The sequence below is a fragment of the Zosterops lateralis genome, assembly GCF_965231275.1.
Source record: "Zosterops lateralis genome assembly, chromosome: 1".
Classification (NCBI taxonomy): domain Eukaryota; kingdom Metazoa; phylum Chordata; class Aves; order Passeriformes; family Zosteropidae; genus Zosterops; species Zosterops lateralis.
In genome coordinates, this window is record NC_139762.1 from 50,912,175 (window position 1) to 50,929,669 (window position 17,495).

General features: G+C 43.2%; 1 protein-coding gene across 1 annotated transcript; it reads left to right on the forward strand.

The window, feature by feature from the left end:
* Nucleotides 1-232: 232 nt before the first annotated feature.
* On the forward strand, nt 233-15,017 carry PDIA4 (protein disulfide isomerase family A member 4). The gene is made up of 10 exons (XM_083861462.1): nt 233-366; nt 5,529-5,706; nt 7,443-7,648; nt 8,280-8,418; nt 8,937-9,142; nt 9,839-9,997; nt 10,941-11,092; nt 11,472-11,628; nt 11,723-11,956; nt 12,390-15,017. The coding sequence occupies exons 1-10, from the start codon at nt 258-260 to the stop codon at nt 12,803-12,805; spliced, it is 1,956 nt and encodes a 651-aa protein (XP_083717588.1). The 5' UTR covers nt 233-257; the 3' UTR covers nt 12,806-15,017.
* Nucleotides 15,018-17,495: the final 2,478 nt, after the last annotated feature.

Genomic DNA, 17,495 nt, shown 5'->3' on the forward strand with positions numbered 1-17,495 from the left:
CGCCGCCGCTCCGGCCGATGGCGCCTGTGTCCCACCGCGGCGGCGCGTCGGCGGCTGCCGGGGGTCCCCGGGGGCGCCGCGGATCCCGCGCACCCCGCGCCGGCTGCACTCGTGACGGTTGTTGATTGGCGGCCGCGCCAAGCACGTGTTGGAGCGACAGCCAATCATGGGGCGCGGCGTGCGGCGCGGGGCGGGGCAAGCGGCGGAGCGCAGCGCAGGGAGCAGACGGGCCGGGCCGGAGTGAGAGCAGTGGCGGGATGAGGATGCGCGGCGTGTGGGTGCTGCTGCTCCTGCTGGGGCTGGCCCAGATCGCCCTCCTGGCGCGGGGCGCGGCGGCACAGGACGAGGAGGAGGATGGCGACGGAGGTGAGCGCGGGCAGGGGTGAGCTGCGGGAATGCCGGGCCGGCGGGCGCCGCTGCGGCCGGGGTGCCCCTCGCAGGCCTCGCCGAGCCCGGGCCGTGAAGGCGCTGAGGGCTGTGCCGGCCGCTCGTCCCGGCGGCTCCTCTGTCCTGCGCCCTGGGGCGGCTCTCCCGCCTCTCCCAGCACGGAGCTTACACACCCGGCTAACAATTAGCCATGTGGGCAGCGCCAGGCTTTTAAATCTCCAGGGAATTGGCCATTTCTTTATTCCGACTCCTATCGGACAGATATGACTGCGATTTCATTGTCCGGAGAGGGACTCTCCATCAGGAAATGCGATAACACGAGGAGTAATGGGCGCAGATTGAAAAAGGGGAGACATTTAGGTTCGATGTGAGGAAGAAATTCTTTACTCTGAGGGTGGTGAGGCGCTGGAACAGGTTGCCCAGAGAGGTTTGGATCCCGGCAGAGTTCAGGACCCCCAAGCAGTGTCTAGTGGGAGGTGTCCCTTCCCATGGCTGGGGAATTGGGACTATGGGATCTTTAAGTTCCCGTCCAACCCTTTGCATCCCATGATTCTCTGACCGAACACTCTTTTCCTTACTCCTTTGTTCAGGAACTGTGTGCATTCTTCGTGTTTCAAACCGATTTTATTTTTCCCTCGCCAAGGAAGGCCCATTGTTACCATCTTCTTGGTGTTTCTTCCCATTGTCTTTGAATTTCACTGTGTCTTCTCTTTTCCAGAATTAGCTGAAACAAAGCTGCTCAGCCTAACTGAGTGTAGTGCTTGTATGTAGGAGGCAGACATCTGAAGGTGTTTCTTTTTTTTTGGTTTTAAGTTTATTTCATGTGGATTTTGGTAAAATATGCATCTTTCATATTTCCTACATGAACGCTGCTGAATTCAAAGCATGATAGGGCTTTTAGAGAGTCTGGGTTATGGATGACCTTCTGAACTCATGTCCTGCAACTCCTTGCTCGCTTGACAGGCACTAAAACTTGCAGAAGTGCATTTAAATTGTTACCCTATTTGTGTAACTGACTGTATGGTCTGTAGGATAAGGGTGAAGAGATTTGTTTTAAATGATGTGGCGTCTGCAGTAAGGAGATGGAGATACAGAATCTTCCTGTGGTGCTCTTTTCTTTTTTTTTTTTCTGTTGTGTACTGCAATACAATTATTATGCCTCTTTCTCTGCTTTTAGCTGGAACATGGTTAGGGTTTCTTTGTAATGTGTGACAAAGCCAAGTACTGATTTCCCCTGCCTCCTTCAAAGGGTAAAGTAACACCGGCGATGTTCCAGTGTTACCTGAGGCTGGCAGCAGTGGCCCAGCTTGTGGGCCAGCCTCTCATCAGCATTTCCCATGCTTGCTGTTCTTCTCATTGTAGGAGTTCTCGGGATCAAAGGTACACAGTGATGGAAGTGTCTCCTGCTGTGTGGAGCTGACCACTAATCCACTGCCCAACTTGAATCCTTTTCCAGGTTCTGTTGTGTATCTTGAATTTGTATATAGATCATGAACTAGGCTTTACAAAGCCTTTGCCTTAAAAGTGAACATAGTTGGGGATTTCCACGTTTGCCCTTGGAATGCAGGCTTGGGTGAAGTGGAATAAATTTACTTTGCAACAAGGAAGTAATCTTATGCACATTGATTATTGGGGGGATGAAAAGTTCTGAGCAAACCCAGCTTGTTGCACTGCATGATTTGGGAGGTGAGGCTTGAGCAGGGCAGGGAGGTGAATATGCTGGAAGTGGGGTTAGCCTGGATCCTGACCACTACACTCTTAGCATCCTGATGATGGGAAAGGAGGGATCAGATAGAGGATCTACCACAGAAAAGATTGAGGGGGGATTGATATTGTTGAAAGTCTTTTGAATGCCTTAGCAACACATGATGAGTCCTGCGATCTGGGTTTCTGAAAACTGAGCTCATCCAATTAAGGAACAGTCTGCTCCTCAAAAGGAAACTTTCAGGCAGAATCCCAGAGTCACTGGTGTCTGGATGCAGCTTTTTTGTACAGGATCTGCTTTGTTTAAGAAAGTGTTACTAGGCCATATTTCTGATAAATGCTGAGTGTTCAGTGAAGTTACTGTAAGAATTAATTCCAGAGTAGCTGTCATCCTAATGAAGGCCAGCCAGCATCATGTATTTCAAGTCTTAAAGTACCTTCTTGATCACATTTTTTGACTTGTGTACTAATGTGTTGAAATTTGTGGATTTTTTTTTAATTATTCTTTTGGTAAAAGGGGGTTATTCACATTTTACCAGAGGGCAGGTTTTAGCCACATATTGGTTTGTCTGGCTTTGCAAGTCACTTTAAGAAACAAAGACACTTCAGTTTGGGGACTCTTTTATTTTCATGTGCTGACTTATATAAGTATTTATTAGCTACTTCTGCCACTTCAGGTGTCACAGTTAGTCTCATTCTGTTCTCTTTAAACTGTAAATCTTTAATGCAGAAGAAAGTTTCTTGCTCTTAATGGGAAAAAAAAAAATCCTGCTTGTTTCTCCCGTGGTTGGGTCCCTGAAACAGCTCTTTCAGTCCCAACAGCAAAGGGATGGCACCTATGATAGCCCTAGGTGCTGGTGAAACTGGAAGCTACAGAAAGTAAGGCTGCACTCGTAAGGACCGATATCTAAGTGCAGTTAACTTTTTTTTTATGCACTCCCTCCTTAAGCCACTTGGGAAAAGGTGGAGTCCTGCTGTTCCAGTGCTATTGTCCTGCCTTCATCTCCAGGGAGGAGGAAGTGGGTGTGTGTAATGCCCGTGACAATGCGCCACTGTCAGGGAAGTTTTACCGTGGCAGGCTCTACAGCCACTTGCAGGGAGAGATACAAAATTATTTCAGTGAGGATGGTGCATCTAATGGTTACATTTTCCAGCGGTGCTGGATGTTTTTGCAGGTGATACCTTGTTCTTGGTTTTCTAAAAAAAAAAAAAAAGGTGCCGCTGTATCTGCTGTGGTTTTTGTCTCTCTTGGGGGTGGGTAATGAGCAGAGTAAGGGGAACAAGGAACAGATCTGGTGATAGTTTAAAGAGGCAGGAGCAGAACTGGCCAGCTGGTTTTGCTTGCATTCCTTTGTGTCAGGAAAAATCATATCTGAAGCAATTTGCCAGGAATGCAACGGCTGGGAATTCAGGCACAGGCCAACCAGGAACAGCCTGCAGTGAGACACAGCCCTCAGAACTGCTGGGCACCCATGTAAGGCACGAGTTTTGCCTGCTGAAGCCCGCTGAAATCCGGCTGTTTCACCAGGGCACTCCTGCAGGTATGTGATAGCGTAGATTCACTCAAGGGTGAGCAAATGCTGCAACACAGGAGGCATTGTCTGCTTGCAAATAGTGCTTTTAGCTGCTTCAAAGATCAGGTGAAACACTAGGACTTGTTAAAGAAACCTAATCCAGCTGACTACTGTTGTGTGATAAATGAATCTCCTGTGATCTCTCCTCTCATCAGAAGCTTTAGTATTTTTGTGGTACATAAAGTTGACCTCTAATTAAAATCAGCATATTTTCTCCAAGAGCCTATACTGTTTCCTGAGAGCATTTTATACTTTCTTCTAAAATAAAAATAGCTATTGCAATTTAATGGCATAATTTTATCCATGGTGAGGTTGTTCCTATTGTCTGCTGTTGGTCTGAGAAAAGTGGGCATTGTTTTGTTTCCTTTTTCATATACCTGGATAGCACATATTTATCATTCTTAGCTTTCAAGTTCCTGATGAAATCAGAGTATTTTCAGAATACTGCTGCAGTAACTCCTCTCAGCTTAGTCAAAAGTCATTTAAAGTTAAATAGAAAATAATTTTGAGCAAGAAACATTAATCCTTTTTTCCTTTCTTTAAATTTTCCCCCCCCCCATTCCTCCTGGGACTCCCACTGGTCAAAAGGGTCTTAAGCTTCATTGTTTTACAGTTTGCATTTGGGATGAGATATTTTCATTACTTGTTCTGTAAATGAAATTCTTTTAAAGTCGTTCAGGAAGGTCTGGTTTCCTTGAAAGATAGCAGGGTTTTGTTGGGGTTTTTTGGTTTGTTTTTTTTTAAGTTTAAAGGAATATGTGAAAGGTCAGATATTGAAAAAACCATCCCAAATTCCAAACCAACAAAGAATGAACCAGTAGAAATGTCCTGCCTTCAGCTTTCACATGCTGATTTTGCTTTGGTAATTTAACAAATCTGCTTTCTCCTTTGAAGCAGTTCTGGACTAGTGGTTTTGCTCTTAAATCAAAGGCCTCCCCAAAAGTTATTCGAAAGAAGAAGCTTTCAGTCCCCTTTTTTTTTTTTTTTGACAAGTACCTGGCATCTGCCAGGTGCATAGGAGTGGGTTTTCCTGGGACTCCTGCAGTAGGTTTTGATTTTACACTCAACTGCAGCCTGGTGCTGATCCAGAGCATTGTGATTGCTCCCGTGAGAGGAAAGACTCCTCAGTGAATCACAGACCTGAAACATCATCATAACTGAAAGCAAGAATGGGAGAGGTAGATGGAACAGTCAGGAAAGAAGCACAGTTTTGAAGTGCTGCCTCCAAACCACCTTGATAGTAGAGAAATTGTAACATTTGGGTTTATAACAAGTGTCTGTTTATTAGACCTTCAGACAGGCAGCACATAGCTATTGTGGTGTTACAGGTCTTGTGACTAGAGGTAAAAGGGAAGCACTGGGGACAGATAGCACCTGCTTTTTTGGTGTAAGACACTAATTTTTCCAACCTCAAGTTGGCTACACTTAAAGGACAGCTGTTCTGTTGCTTGGTGAAGGGGTTCTGTTGGAAGTTCAAGTATCATCTGTGTTCCCTTCATGTCTCACTGCCTGCATTTTAACAAGATGTCCACCAAACCTTGGTGGCAACTGTTGCATAGATTTGTGTGCTTTCATTATTGTGTCTGTTTGATTACTTCACCCTGAAATGTGAAATACCTGTTGATAGTTTACTGAAGTATTAATATTGTTAGCTGGTGTAGTGTGAACAAAATTGAAGTGGTCAAACATCTGAGTCCAAGCTCTTTGCAAACTGAGATGGCTGTCACTGGATGTGGAGCAGAAACTAATGATTGTGGGTACTTTTCTTAACCACAGGAGATATCTAATCCATCTTTAATCTGGTACTGTCACTAACATTAAACTTGACAGAATCTAATTTGTGTCCTATTCTTACCTTTCCAGAATCTGTTACAAAAGAAGCTGATGATGATGGTGATGATGAGGACGATGAAGAAGATGATGAAGATGATGATGATTCTGTAGTTAAAGAAGAAAATGGTGTATTAGTCTTGAATGATGCAAACTTTGACACCTTCACTGCAGACAAGGACACCGTGCTGCTGGAGTTCTACGCACCATGGTGGGTTCACAGCAGTACCTCTTTGGGTGCAGTGTCAGAGGGCTTCTCTGCCAGGACAAGAGCCTAAAAAGTGAGCTTGGGTTGCCATTTTAAAGATGACAAAGGAGTAACTTGCCTGCAGGAGATGCCCTGGACACTGCTATAGTCCAGAAAAAGAGATGGTTCTGGTAGTGGGGAAGAACCTTTGTTCCCACCCCTGTACCATGCAGTAACCAACAGCCTGCTCCTGTCCCACAGGTGTGGGTCGTACTGAGGGATCTCATGGCAAGGGACTCACAAGCCTGATTCTCTCCCTGTTTTATGCCTGTCAGGGAACAGAAATGGTCCCAGTGAGGCCCAGACAAATCATGCAGTGTGGTCTTGCAGCTTGCTATCATCCTGTGCCAGTGCTGGACCACTGAGAATGTGTGTATTTGCTCATCTAGATGGAGTAATGAGGGCTTCCCTAGCAGAGGAATTGCCAGGAGGTTTTTGTTTCCAAATTCACATTTCTGTCCGTGTCAGAAGGGTGGGGTGTGATCAGGGACATAGCTTGTTTGGATTATCAATTTAAGCAATGCCTCATACATCTACCTAATGATGGCTGTTCTGCTGGCATCCCAGGATATACAGCACCACTGGTCTGCTCCAGGGAGCTACAATGGACTTACCTGCATATAAACAAGACAAAGGATTTAGGCCAGGATGTGTCTTCTCTTGTATTCTTATGTTCAAAAACATTAGGGGTGGTTACTGGGGGAAAACAAGAGTAGAAGATCCTTTCAGTAGAGTTACTGAGTTAGTGTTCCAGCCAGAACCTCTTTTCTTTTGTGACTCAGTGATACAAAAATAACTTAGTCATTGGTCCTTCTCCAGCCTTTGAATGAAGGGGGAATATGATCTTGCTTGAGGTGGAGCTGCATTTTAACTTGTGTCTTTCTTGTCACACAGAATCCCATCCCTGCTTGGTTGTAGGCACTAATTCTACAGCTGTAGTTTGCCTACATGAAAGCTAAACATGAAGTTTAATTCTAAACAGAATATTCTGTTTAATATCTAAACAGAAGGGTGTGTGTCATCGTAGAGTAAACACCTATTTTTCTGCTTCCCCTCCTGCCAGCTGAGAGGCTAAGGCTATCTGCCACACACTTCTTTCTGTTTTCCTACATTTTCCTGGTTTCATCTTTAGCTTGTCAGGTTATATTTAGCATTTCTTATGCTAGTATCCTCTGTCATGCCTGCTTTTGCAGCAGGAGCCTCTGTTCTTCCCAGAGAGTTCTGGTGTGGCCAGAGGGGGAGCAGATGCTGTGTTACCATGGTGGGTGAGAGATTTTGTTAGGCCAGCTTAACTGCTGGTTCAATTTCTCTTTAGGATACTGGGAGAGAAGGTGAACCTTGGTTAGGGAGAAGCTGGAGTTAAAATGAGACAATATCTGTGGGGGAAAGAAGGAAGGAAGAGCATAATACATGGCTTACAACTTTGTTGTAAAAGAGGTTGTTGAATTTTTTTACAGTGGTTTTATAAAGCATATGGCAATGCATTCCACACTGAATGAAAATTAAGAAAAAAAAAAAAAGGTTTTGACATGAACAAGCAGTACATGAGCTACAGTTGCTCTCTATCTCTCCATGATCTGAACATGCAGCAAGACAAACATTTCTGTGCTGTTGATGTGAACATCTGTCAGAAGGCATCTGTCAGAGCACCTCTATGTCTGTCCTGCATTTATGTACCTACTTGTGTCTTCCTCTGACAGGTGCGGGCACTGCAAGCAGTTTGCTCCTGAGTATGAAAAGATAGCCAAAACTCTGAAGGAAAATGACCCTCCTATTCCTGTAGCCAAAATAGATGCTACTGCAGCCACTTCACTGTCAAGTCGTTTTGATGTCAGTGGCTACCCAACCATCAAAATCCTGAAAAAAGGCCAAGCTGTTGACTATGATGGGTCTCGGACAGAAGATGGTAAGCACTAGTCCTTTGCAGTTCCCTGTAAGAAAGCGAAGTAGCATATGATCTTGTTTCTTGATATTTGGAGGACTCTGGTCTCAAGTTATTTATCTTAAACTGAGTAAAATTATGAATGCTGAAATTTTCCCTGGTTTCTCAACAGGCTGCATGCTAGAGGACAATTTTGCAGGTAGTGGGTAGTGCTGTTACTGACAGAAGGTTTCTAGAAATATGACTTGACTAGAAGAGGAGGCAGTCTCATGTTTGCTGAAGGATCAGCTAATAAACATTTGATCTACATATTGACTGTATAGAAACCTACTTGTATTTTGCTTAATTAATATGCCCAACTTCAGTCAGAGAGGGAAAAAACTACCTTTTCTGTCTGTTTTGAGATGGAATTTGGTGCTGTTAAGTACAGATCTGTACTCTGCTCTGTGGGTTGAAGAGAAGACCTTCTTGGCAATGCCAACCAGGAAATAAGGCATAAAGGAGTTTGATTAAGAAAGTGTTCTCATGTAAGCTTGATGTGTAAGCATTGGTCCAACACCATGCTTGCCACTCTGATTTCAAATTCTTGCATTTGACGTGCTCCTGGTATGATAAAATGCATGCTTGCTAATTGGGTTATTGAACTGTATTTCAGCTATTGTGGCCAAAGTCAAAGAGGTTTCTGACCCCAACTGGACCCCTCCACCAGAAGCTACTCTGGTGTTGACCCAGGATAATTTTGATGAAGTTGTGAATGATGCTGACATAATCCTGGTGGAGTTCTATGCTCCATGGTAAGCAAGAGGGCAATCATCTGTATATGTCTAGCACAGGTGGCCTGAACACACTTTGTGAACCTGTCTTGTGTTGTTATGCCTCTTCACACACCTTTGCCTCATGCAGGTGTGTGTAGCTCTGGTGTGCCTCAGCTCTTATCTGCACCAAGGAACACGCTGTAAATCACTTGCAGACTAGACTGGATCTGTCTCAGCAAGGGGTGGTGTCCAAATCTTCACTGGAAGTTTACAATATTTACTAATTTGGGAATACACTGAGACACTGAAAACCAAAGAGAATTGCTCTTTAGTTTAAAAATGGCCTCTAAAAATGAAGCTACCTATAGTGGTGTGAGGGCAGGCACAGAGGTCAGCTTCAGGTTGCAGAGACACGTCTTCCTAGGCTGAAGTGTCCTCTGTAGATTCAATGATCCCATTTCTGCATTCTGGAAGACTTAACTCTTCCACTTGAGACGCAGAAGGTACCTAGCAGGCTTAATGGCTCATAGACAGTGCCCTGTGCTCTCCCTGCCTAGGTGTGGACACTGCAAGAGGCTCGCTCCAGAGTACGAGAAGGCTGCCCAGGAGCTCAGCAAGCGCACACCTCCCATCCCCCTGGCCAAAGTCGATGCCACAGCTGAGACTGAGCTTGCCAAGAGGTTTGATGTTACTGGCTACCCAACGCTCAAAATCTTCCGCAAGGGAAAACCTTACGACTACAGTGGTCCACGGGAAAAATACGGTACTGCAGCTTAGGCTTCTTCTTGTTTTCTGGGGGGCTTGACCACAAATATTTTGATGTATCTGTAGGACTTGCAGACTTGTTAATATCACAGCAGCAGTAGTTGGGGAAAACTGGAAAATTCTGCTCTCATACCCACATAGGCTATTTGAATTTGTCTCTAGTCTTTATAAAACATGTTTTGGTGGTAGTGTCAGCTCCTTTCAATATCAAGTAAGTTGAATACACATGGTGTAGCAGTGGCAGTTTGAGTAGATGGGCAGGTTTTAATTGTGCTGGAATGTGCCTTGAAGGCTGGAAAAATATTCAATATTAACTTTTAATAAGAGACTTTATTAACTTAAAACTATTCAAGTAGCATTTTGGCTCATAACAGGTTCAGGAGAGAGTGAAGGGTCTGGAATTTCAGAAAGGAGCATTGCCTGCAAGATCAACTGATATCTATGGATTGTATGCTTGTTCATCTCTTCTGAAACCAACCTGAAAGGGAATATTCAGAGCAGCAGCTTTAAAAACTTGGGCTGAGGTCTTGCTGATTTGGTCTTTAGGTTATTGTGGGAGGGCTGCACAGAAGGAAAGGTGTCTATAGGAAATGTGATATTAAACAATGTTGTAGATGGAATGCCTGAATCTCTCAATAAATAAATGCTCAATAAATGTTCTAAGCAACTTTTTGGGGGTGGGTTTGTCTCACAGGTATTGTTGACTACATGATTGAGCAGGCTGGTCCTCCATCCAAACAGATTCAGGCTACCAAGCAGGTACAAGAATTTCTGAAAGATGGGGATGATGTCATCATCATTGGTGTCTTTAGTGGAGAGAATGACAAAACCTATCAGCTCTATCAGGAAGCAGGTAAAGAATGTTTCAAAATATTAATGAAATATTATTTATAATATTATTATAAATATTTTAAAATATTAATGAAATTTGTTTTATTGGGATTCTGCCTAGGACTTTGGGCATGGAGAGATCATTTACTTCTGCTTGTAGTTCAGTAGGGAAGGTTGGAGAGAAGTAGGAGGAAGGGGTGATCTTCTACTGGTACTCAGAAGTAAACTCACACCAGATTTTGAGGCTGTAAATCAGCCAGTCACTGAATATATCTCTGCTTAGTAATTGTGTCCCTAAAAACATGTGGGCTAGAGAGGAGGGAAAATTCCTTCCTGTGAAATATACCACAATTTCTTGGCTTAAAGCCTTGATATGTTTCCTGTCTTTTACTCTTGTTTCATATCTGGCAGTCCAGAGTCAATCTTCACCAGTCTCATTTGGGGTAAGAGGCCTGGAGAAAGAATCATCACCCACTTCTGGGTCAGTTTAGTTACACTATTCCTGGAAACCTGTCTATGTCTGATTTTTGAGCTGCTGTCATAGTTGTATTAGGAGCTGATTTGTGCCTCAGCATGGCGAGGTACAGAACTGTTTCCCAGGCTGCCCCAAAGCAAATAGTTTGGCTAGCTGACCTATTTGGGAGGAAGCCAAGAGGCAGGAGATTGATAAAATAATAACCGTTTTGCTGTATATGTTTTGGAAGCTGTTCAAGGTGCTTGAGTGTGTAGAATAACTCGTCAAGTGGATGAGTTGTTGAACAGCATTCAATTAGTGCTACTAGAATTGTATGTATATTCACATGGTTCTTACCCCTGGATGAGAGCTGTTGTCTAAGACTGGGTTGTTCTGTGTCACTTTGAGAACAGAAGGAGAGTTTCCTTGAAGTTACAGTCTCAAGATCTCAGTTACAGGCTGTCAGTTCATTCCTAATGACTTTTCCTTTACCCTAACCTTAATTTTTCAGCTAATGGTTTGAGAGAAGATTATAAATTCCATCACACCTTCAGCAACGAGATTGCAAAACTATTGAAAGCATCTCCAGGAAAACTGGTTGTCATGCAGCCAGAAAAATTTCAGTCAAAGCATGAGCCCAAGATGCATGTTCTGAATCTTAAGGTGAGTAGATGGTCCAGAGCTAAAAAGTTTGTGTGTGGGATTGAAGGTTCTCTTTCTCTGTAATTATCATCAGTTGGCATCCTCCTGTTGGAAATACTCCCACTAGATATCTGAGTCAACCTGCTTGTCCACTGAAACTGTATTGCTTTGTACAAGAGGACTTTATGAAATTAGTCCAGATGTTATGTTTTCAAATAATAATTTGTCCTTACAATATTTGGTGCTCAAGGGTTTAAAGAACGTGGTGACAGCCTTGTTTTTATAAAGTGCCCTTCCCTCTTTCTCATTCATGTGTGTACCAATACTGTGGGGTTTTTGTGTTAAGCAGAAATGCTGCTTAAATCTGTTTGCTTGAACTTTTCTCATGATTTCTTTGCAGGACTCTACAGATGGATCTGAGATTAAAGAGCACGTGGTAAAACATGCTTTGCCTCTAGTTGGCCATCGCAAGCCTTCCAACGATGCCAAGAGATACTCCAAGCGTCCTCTAGTGGTTGTCTACTATTCTGTGGACTTCAGTTTTGACTACCGTGTTGGTAGGTTTGATATGACTACTCTTCCTCCACTTTGAGAGGAAGCAGGCACTAAATAACTAGAAATTACCAATTCTGTCCTGGTCTGGTTTTTCAGCTACCCAGTACTGGAGAAGCAAAGTCCTGGAAGTGGCTAAAGACTTCCCTGAATACGTGTTTGCTGTTTCTGATGAGGAAGATTATTCTTCTGAAATAAAAGACTTGGGCCTGCTTGAGAGTGGAGAGGATGTCAATGCTGCCATTCTGGATGAAGGTGGCAAGAAGTATGCCATGGAGCCAGAAGAGTTTGACTCTGATGTACTCAGGGAGTTTGTGCTGGCATTCAAAAAAGGTACAGTTTCTAAAATAGGGTTCTCTAAGCTCTGTTGTTTACCCTTCCAAGAATTCTTTCCTGGGGTAATGGCTCCAGTAAACAGTCTGTTTTACAAGCCTAAAATGCTCCTGTGGCTCTTAAGTGTGAGCTGGTCATTCATATTTGGGACTACTATATTAAATCATGGGTCAGTACTTTGTGGATGGACAACCATAAAAAGAGGAGGAGTTCTAGGGAATTGCAAAACAAACTGTTGCCCATATTTCACGAGGTTATTGGGCCAAAAGGTCACCAGTTTTAACTAGCCTGTGTTTCATGCTGAGGCAAGTTCATTTGCTGGTGCAGTGATTTTTCCCTGGCAGGAGGATGTAATTCTGCCTTTTCTTAGGGGAAATTGTAAGGGTTGCTCTTACCATGTTCTAATGGTGTTGTGTGTTTTGCTTCCTTCTAGGAAAACTGAAGCCAATTGTGAAGTCTCAGCCAGTGCCAAAAAATAACAAAGGGCCTGTGAAAGTGGTAGTGGGTAAAACTTTTGATACCATAGTGATGGATCCAAAGAATGATGTTCTCATAGAATTCTATGCCCCATGGTGTGGACACTGCAAGAAACTAGAACCAGTGTATAATGAGCTAGGTAAAAAATACAAGAATGAGAAAAATCTGATTATAGCCAAGATGGATGCTACTGCCAACGACGTGACGAATGACCACTACAAAGTGGAGGGATTCCCCACCATCTACTTTGCTCCAAAGGACAAGAAGAACAACCCTATTAAATTTGAAGGCGGGGACAGAGATTTAGAGCATTTGAGCAAATTTATAGAGGAGCATGCAACAAAACTCTCCAGAACAAAAGAAGAGCTTTAGATAAGATGAGGGTGGAAAAGAAAAATTGTTTGTACAATGTAGTTAAAATCAAGTTACTGACAAAACTTTGTGAGAGAAGAATTAAGCAGTTTTGAGCAAAGAGATTCTTGAGCAGTAAAGCAATTGCAGTATCTTTTTTTTTTTTTTTATATGACAGATGAGGGTTTTTTTTGGACACTGAACTTAATACTCTAATATGAATGTCTTATGTTAGTTACGGTTTTGATCTTTGGAGAAAAATACATTCTTTATTTTTTGTGACTATCTTGAGCTTTATTCTTTGACTCCAATGCAGGTGTTTTTAAGTTAAAAGATACTACCAAAAAGAGAGAAGCAGATCCCTCAGACAAACATATTTCTCTTATTTGTTGTTATGGTTACTGGGGGGAGCAGTCTTTTCAGCTAGTCTTTTCTGTTATGTTTCTGTGTACCTATTCATGTGACTCTATCATTGTATTCCTAGCTGAGGAGAAGAATGGAGGTTTTCTAAAGTGTGGATGAATTATTTGGTCCTACTGAGATAAGACACAGAGGCTTGCTAACTAAATATGCTCTAGATCTGTTTTAGCTTTGTGCCTCTCAGTAGGGTGATGCTAAAATAGCATTTTTTTCTAATGTACCTCTCTTTACTAGTCCTTATTGACCCATTTACATGTTCGTCTTCCTAAATATGTTTTGGAGTAACTGGAGTATGGCAGAAAAAGAGCATCTAGTGGATGGAAATGCTGGGATTCTGGTGTCAGATCTGTGTTACTGTCTCCTTTCCTTTTGCAGAGGGGAAAGTTTGACAGTGATTCTTCTTTGGGTGAGTGGACTGAGACCTTCTAATAGCCTTTATTCCTCTAGCAGGTATTGCAGGTACAAAGAATAATCACATCCTTTCTGTGCTCCCCTTGGGAGTAATGCATTTAAAAGTGGGTTTTTGTCTTGAATGGCCCAATTTAGATATGTCCATAAATTTATGGGCCATGTTGAGCCTGCAGACTTAGATGCTGTAGAAGCATTGTCTGCCTCTTCTCAGAGCTGTGATGCTGCAGTGTGTGGGACTTGAGTGTCCCTGAGGCAGTTTTGACTCACATTTCATTTTACAGGTAGTTCTTCTCCTAGCAGCACTGTTTTCTGTCTTGCAAAATATCACCAGTCTTCCTTCAGTAATTGCTTGTTGCATTAGTTTTTGGATTTTTGGAGGGTGTGCAAATCTAAAACCACCACCTTTTTTTTTTTTTTTTTTTTTTTTTTTTTTTTTTTTTTTCTGGGGAAATGCATTCTTCTGTGTAGCAAGAATAAGCCCATGTCTAGGAGGTGGCTGTTCAGGTAGAGTCTGAGGACCCAAAAGGGACTGCAAGGCAGGTACATAGTCCTTATACTTTCCTACTGCACTTGGCATCCCTATTGAAGGGATGTGCTTCCCTTCTGCCTTAATGGGGGACTGTCCCCCACTGTTAACACCCCACACAGCAAAGCATAACTATCAGATTATTCTTGCAGAGGTGTATGGGACTGCATGAAGGCTTTCCCTTAATTGATGGTTTAGCCAAAGATAGTGAACAAAGCTCACCAGCAGATTATGAGTGAGAGGGACAGTATCAAATCTCCTGGGAGTGATGGGGTGTGCCTGAATGCTATTCAGCTCCTGTTGTTTATCAGCAAAAGCTAGGAAATGCTAAGCAACTAGGTGTTAAAGCAGTGTTATCATTTACCTCAGGCCCTGGCATTGTCTCCTCTTCTCACATTAAATGACTTTTTTTTCTACCGTTCTTAAGTGGACAGATGCTTAGGCAGTATTTCGTCTATCTCACACTTTACCTAGTAAGAGTCTTATCTTCCCATCTACTGTCACTTCTGTTTGCAGCTCTTCTGTAGAGCTTCAAAAGCTATAATCTATTCTAAGTGCGTTGTGCAAGCAACAGGAGTGAGATCAGACTTAGCTGAGCACCTGAGGTGATGTTTTTTCAGCTTTAGAAAATATACGGACGAGCCAAGTAACAAGTTCTGTCCTATCTGCCAGTGTTACCAACTCTGTTCTTCAAAGAAGTAGGCACAGGCTTTTTAAATCAGTTCTTAAAACATAGTTCAGGTTCTGTGCCTGAGCAAATACCTCACACAATGCTGTAGGGAACTAAATTTCTCCTCATTAGTTTGTTGCAGAGTTAAAAGGTTTTATTCCAAAACAGTTGCTGACTACTAACTAACAGGGAGATATGGATAAATATGGAACATGTAGAAGGGAGGGTGAAGAGTCCCTTATTGGTGGTGAAGGACTACAGTGAGGGCTGAAGCACCATTCTCCTTGGGACAGTAAGAGTTAAAGTTGAGCATGAGCATTTCTCTCCTCTCTTCTGACAGGTGCTAAATTATTAACATTGTCATTGCCAATGCAGTTTCTTTAAACTGCTTCCTCCCAGCAGGAGCCAACACCTCTCTGGGTTGAAACCTCTCCTGCCTCCAGGGAGCCCCTGTGGCAATAAAAGACACAAGGCCTAGGGGAGTGTCCTAGATGTGCTTGCTCAGTGCTCCTGCCATCTCTCTCTCCCTTGCCTCCACAGGTGGAGGCAGCCTGGTACATAAACAGTTACTTCAGTACTGTGCTGAAACACCTGACTCTTGTTCAGGAGCAGCAGTGCTTGAGTCAGAGCTGAATAAGGAATAGGAATACAGTAACTGTGTAAGTAACTGCTTACAGTTTCTTGACAGCAGTGGGCTGCAAGAGCAGGCAGTGTCACCTCAAGTAGGTTGTGGGTTTAGATTATTAGTAGAGAGAATGAGGATTTGTTCCATCCTTACACTGGTGTCACCTGGCCACATTTCCTGTGAGTCCTTGGCTGTGCCACTACCCTGACATCTGCATGTCATAATAAATGCATTTGTAACTTCCCATAAAAATGAGGATACTGTTGCCTCTAAGCTTTGGGCAGAGTCATAAAGGAAAGCAAATTGCTTTCTTTCCTTCTAGTATCCTATCATTTGCTGTGTGCACTATCAATATCACATGAACCCTCTGTGAAACTTACCAGGATGGATACATCAGGAGGTCTGTTATCTCTGTACAAAAAGTGATATTAATGTGATTGATGCATTCTAAGGAGAACAGGGCATACCATAATTTGGAATTTGTTAAATGCATTATGCATGCCTGCTTTTTCCTTCCTGAGGCATTAGGATGCTTTCCTAAACATCCTAAATTGTTTTATTAAAGAGTTACCTAAATGCTGCTGATTAGCCTTGGTGTTCCCTTCTTACAGAAGAAAAAAAGATGCACAGTACAAGAGAATAAGAGAGGTCCCCTCACTTGCTGCTAGCCACAGCTGCATGAACATATGGCATAATTTCTCATTATGGTTGCAGGTGGAAGAGGTCCTGCACTTTATGCTTCAGCACAGGACTGATTTGTGTAATATTAGAAGTCCATGGAGCTTGGCCTGGTGTATCTCCCACAAACACATCCTCTTAAAAGCAAATTTATTTCTGTAAACTGTAGTACATCAGTAGTGAGGTTTGGGACTTTTTCAGGGTCAGCTCCTTTCCCTGAAGGGTTAAGAACTAAGATAGGCAGCAAATGTAGCACAGCTGGTGCTCCTTGAGGAATGAATTTGTCTGGACTGTGTCTGTGACAGTAAATACTGGCCTGCATCTTGATACTGCATCAAGTGATAATTTTTTTGGTACTGGAAGAGATTTGTTAACAGCAAAATATTTGCAATCAAGGCTGTTACCTGGTTTCTACTCTCTGCAATTTTGTATGTCCAAGCTGCTAATTATGGTAGTTGCCTTGGTATGGCCCAAGATTTGACTAGTGGCAAGCAAGGAAGGCACTGCAGACCTGGTGCCATAAAGTTTTATCTGCCCTCTTGTACGTGAGGCTATGTGCTGAGGAAACAGGCTTCTGGAAAATAGAATGTGAATAAATGATACAGGTTAAAGGCTTCTCAGAAAGTAGCACTTACTGTAGTGATCAGACTGCTGTCCTTCCTTTTTTGGTAGGCAAGAGAAGCCATGCAAACTGTTTGTTCTCCAAAAGGCCTTTTGCTGACAGCCTGCATTGGTAATGGACGCTGGTCAGAGGGTTGAGTGTTGCAGTCTGTATGCTCAGCCCTTGATGTGAGTAGTGAGTAAGTCAAACTCTGTGCAAACTGTGTAATCTGCTTCATTAAACTGGTATAGGCCCTTGTATTTGTTATGCAATTTGGCTTTGGTTTGGTTTGGTTTGCTTTGCTTGCGTTGCAAAACTCCCTTTGTCAATGCAGATCAGGGATCTATGAGCAACCCGAGCCAAATTAAATGTGGTAGCATCTTGGATCAGTTTCCAGGATTTTCTAAGACTTCAGCACAGTTCGAAATGTCACAGGAATCACTACACAATCACTGCAGTGCATTTGCCAGGGGAGGGCTCTCAGTTGCTGACTACAAAGGGCTCCCCTTCTTTTCCTGCCTGGACCCATGGTAGCTTGTGTGAAGCCATGTGACATGGGCAGAAGAAATGTTCTACCATGCACAACCTGTCTCCATATCTGCCCAGAATCCCACTCACAGGTCAATTGTTTTCCTTCAGTATCCTTGGAGGTTGCTCTGCACTTGAAGCCAGCCAGTTCCTTTAGACAGACCTCTGCCTGCTCTCAGGCCACAGACTGATGTCATGTTAATTTTAGTACTGGATTTTCTGCATCAGGAGCGGCTGGTTTTATGTGAAGCC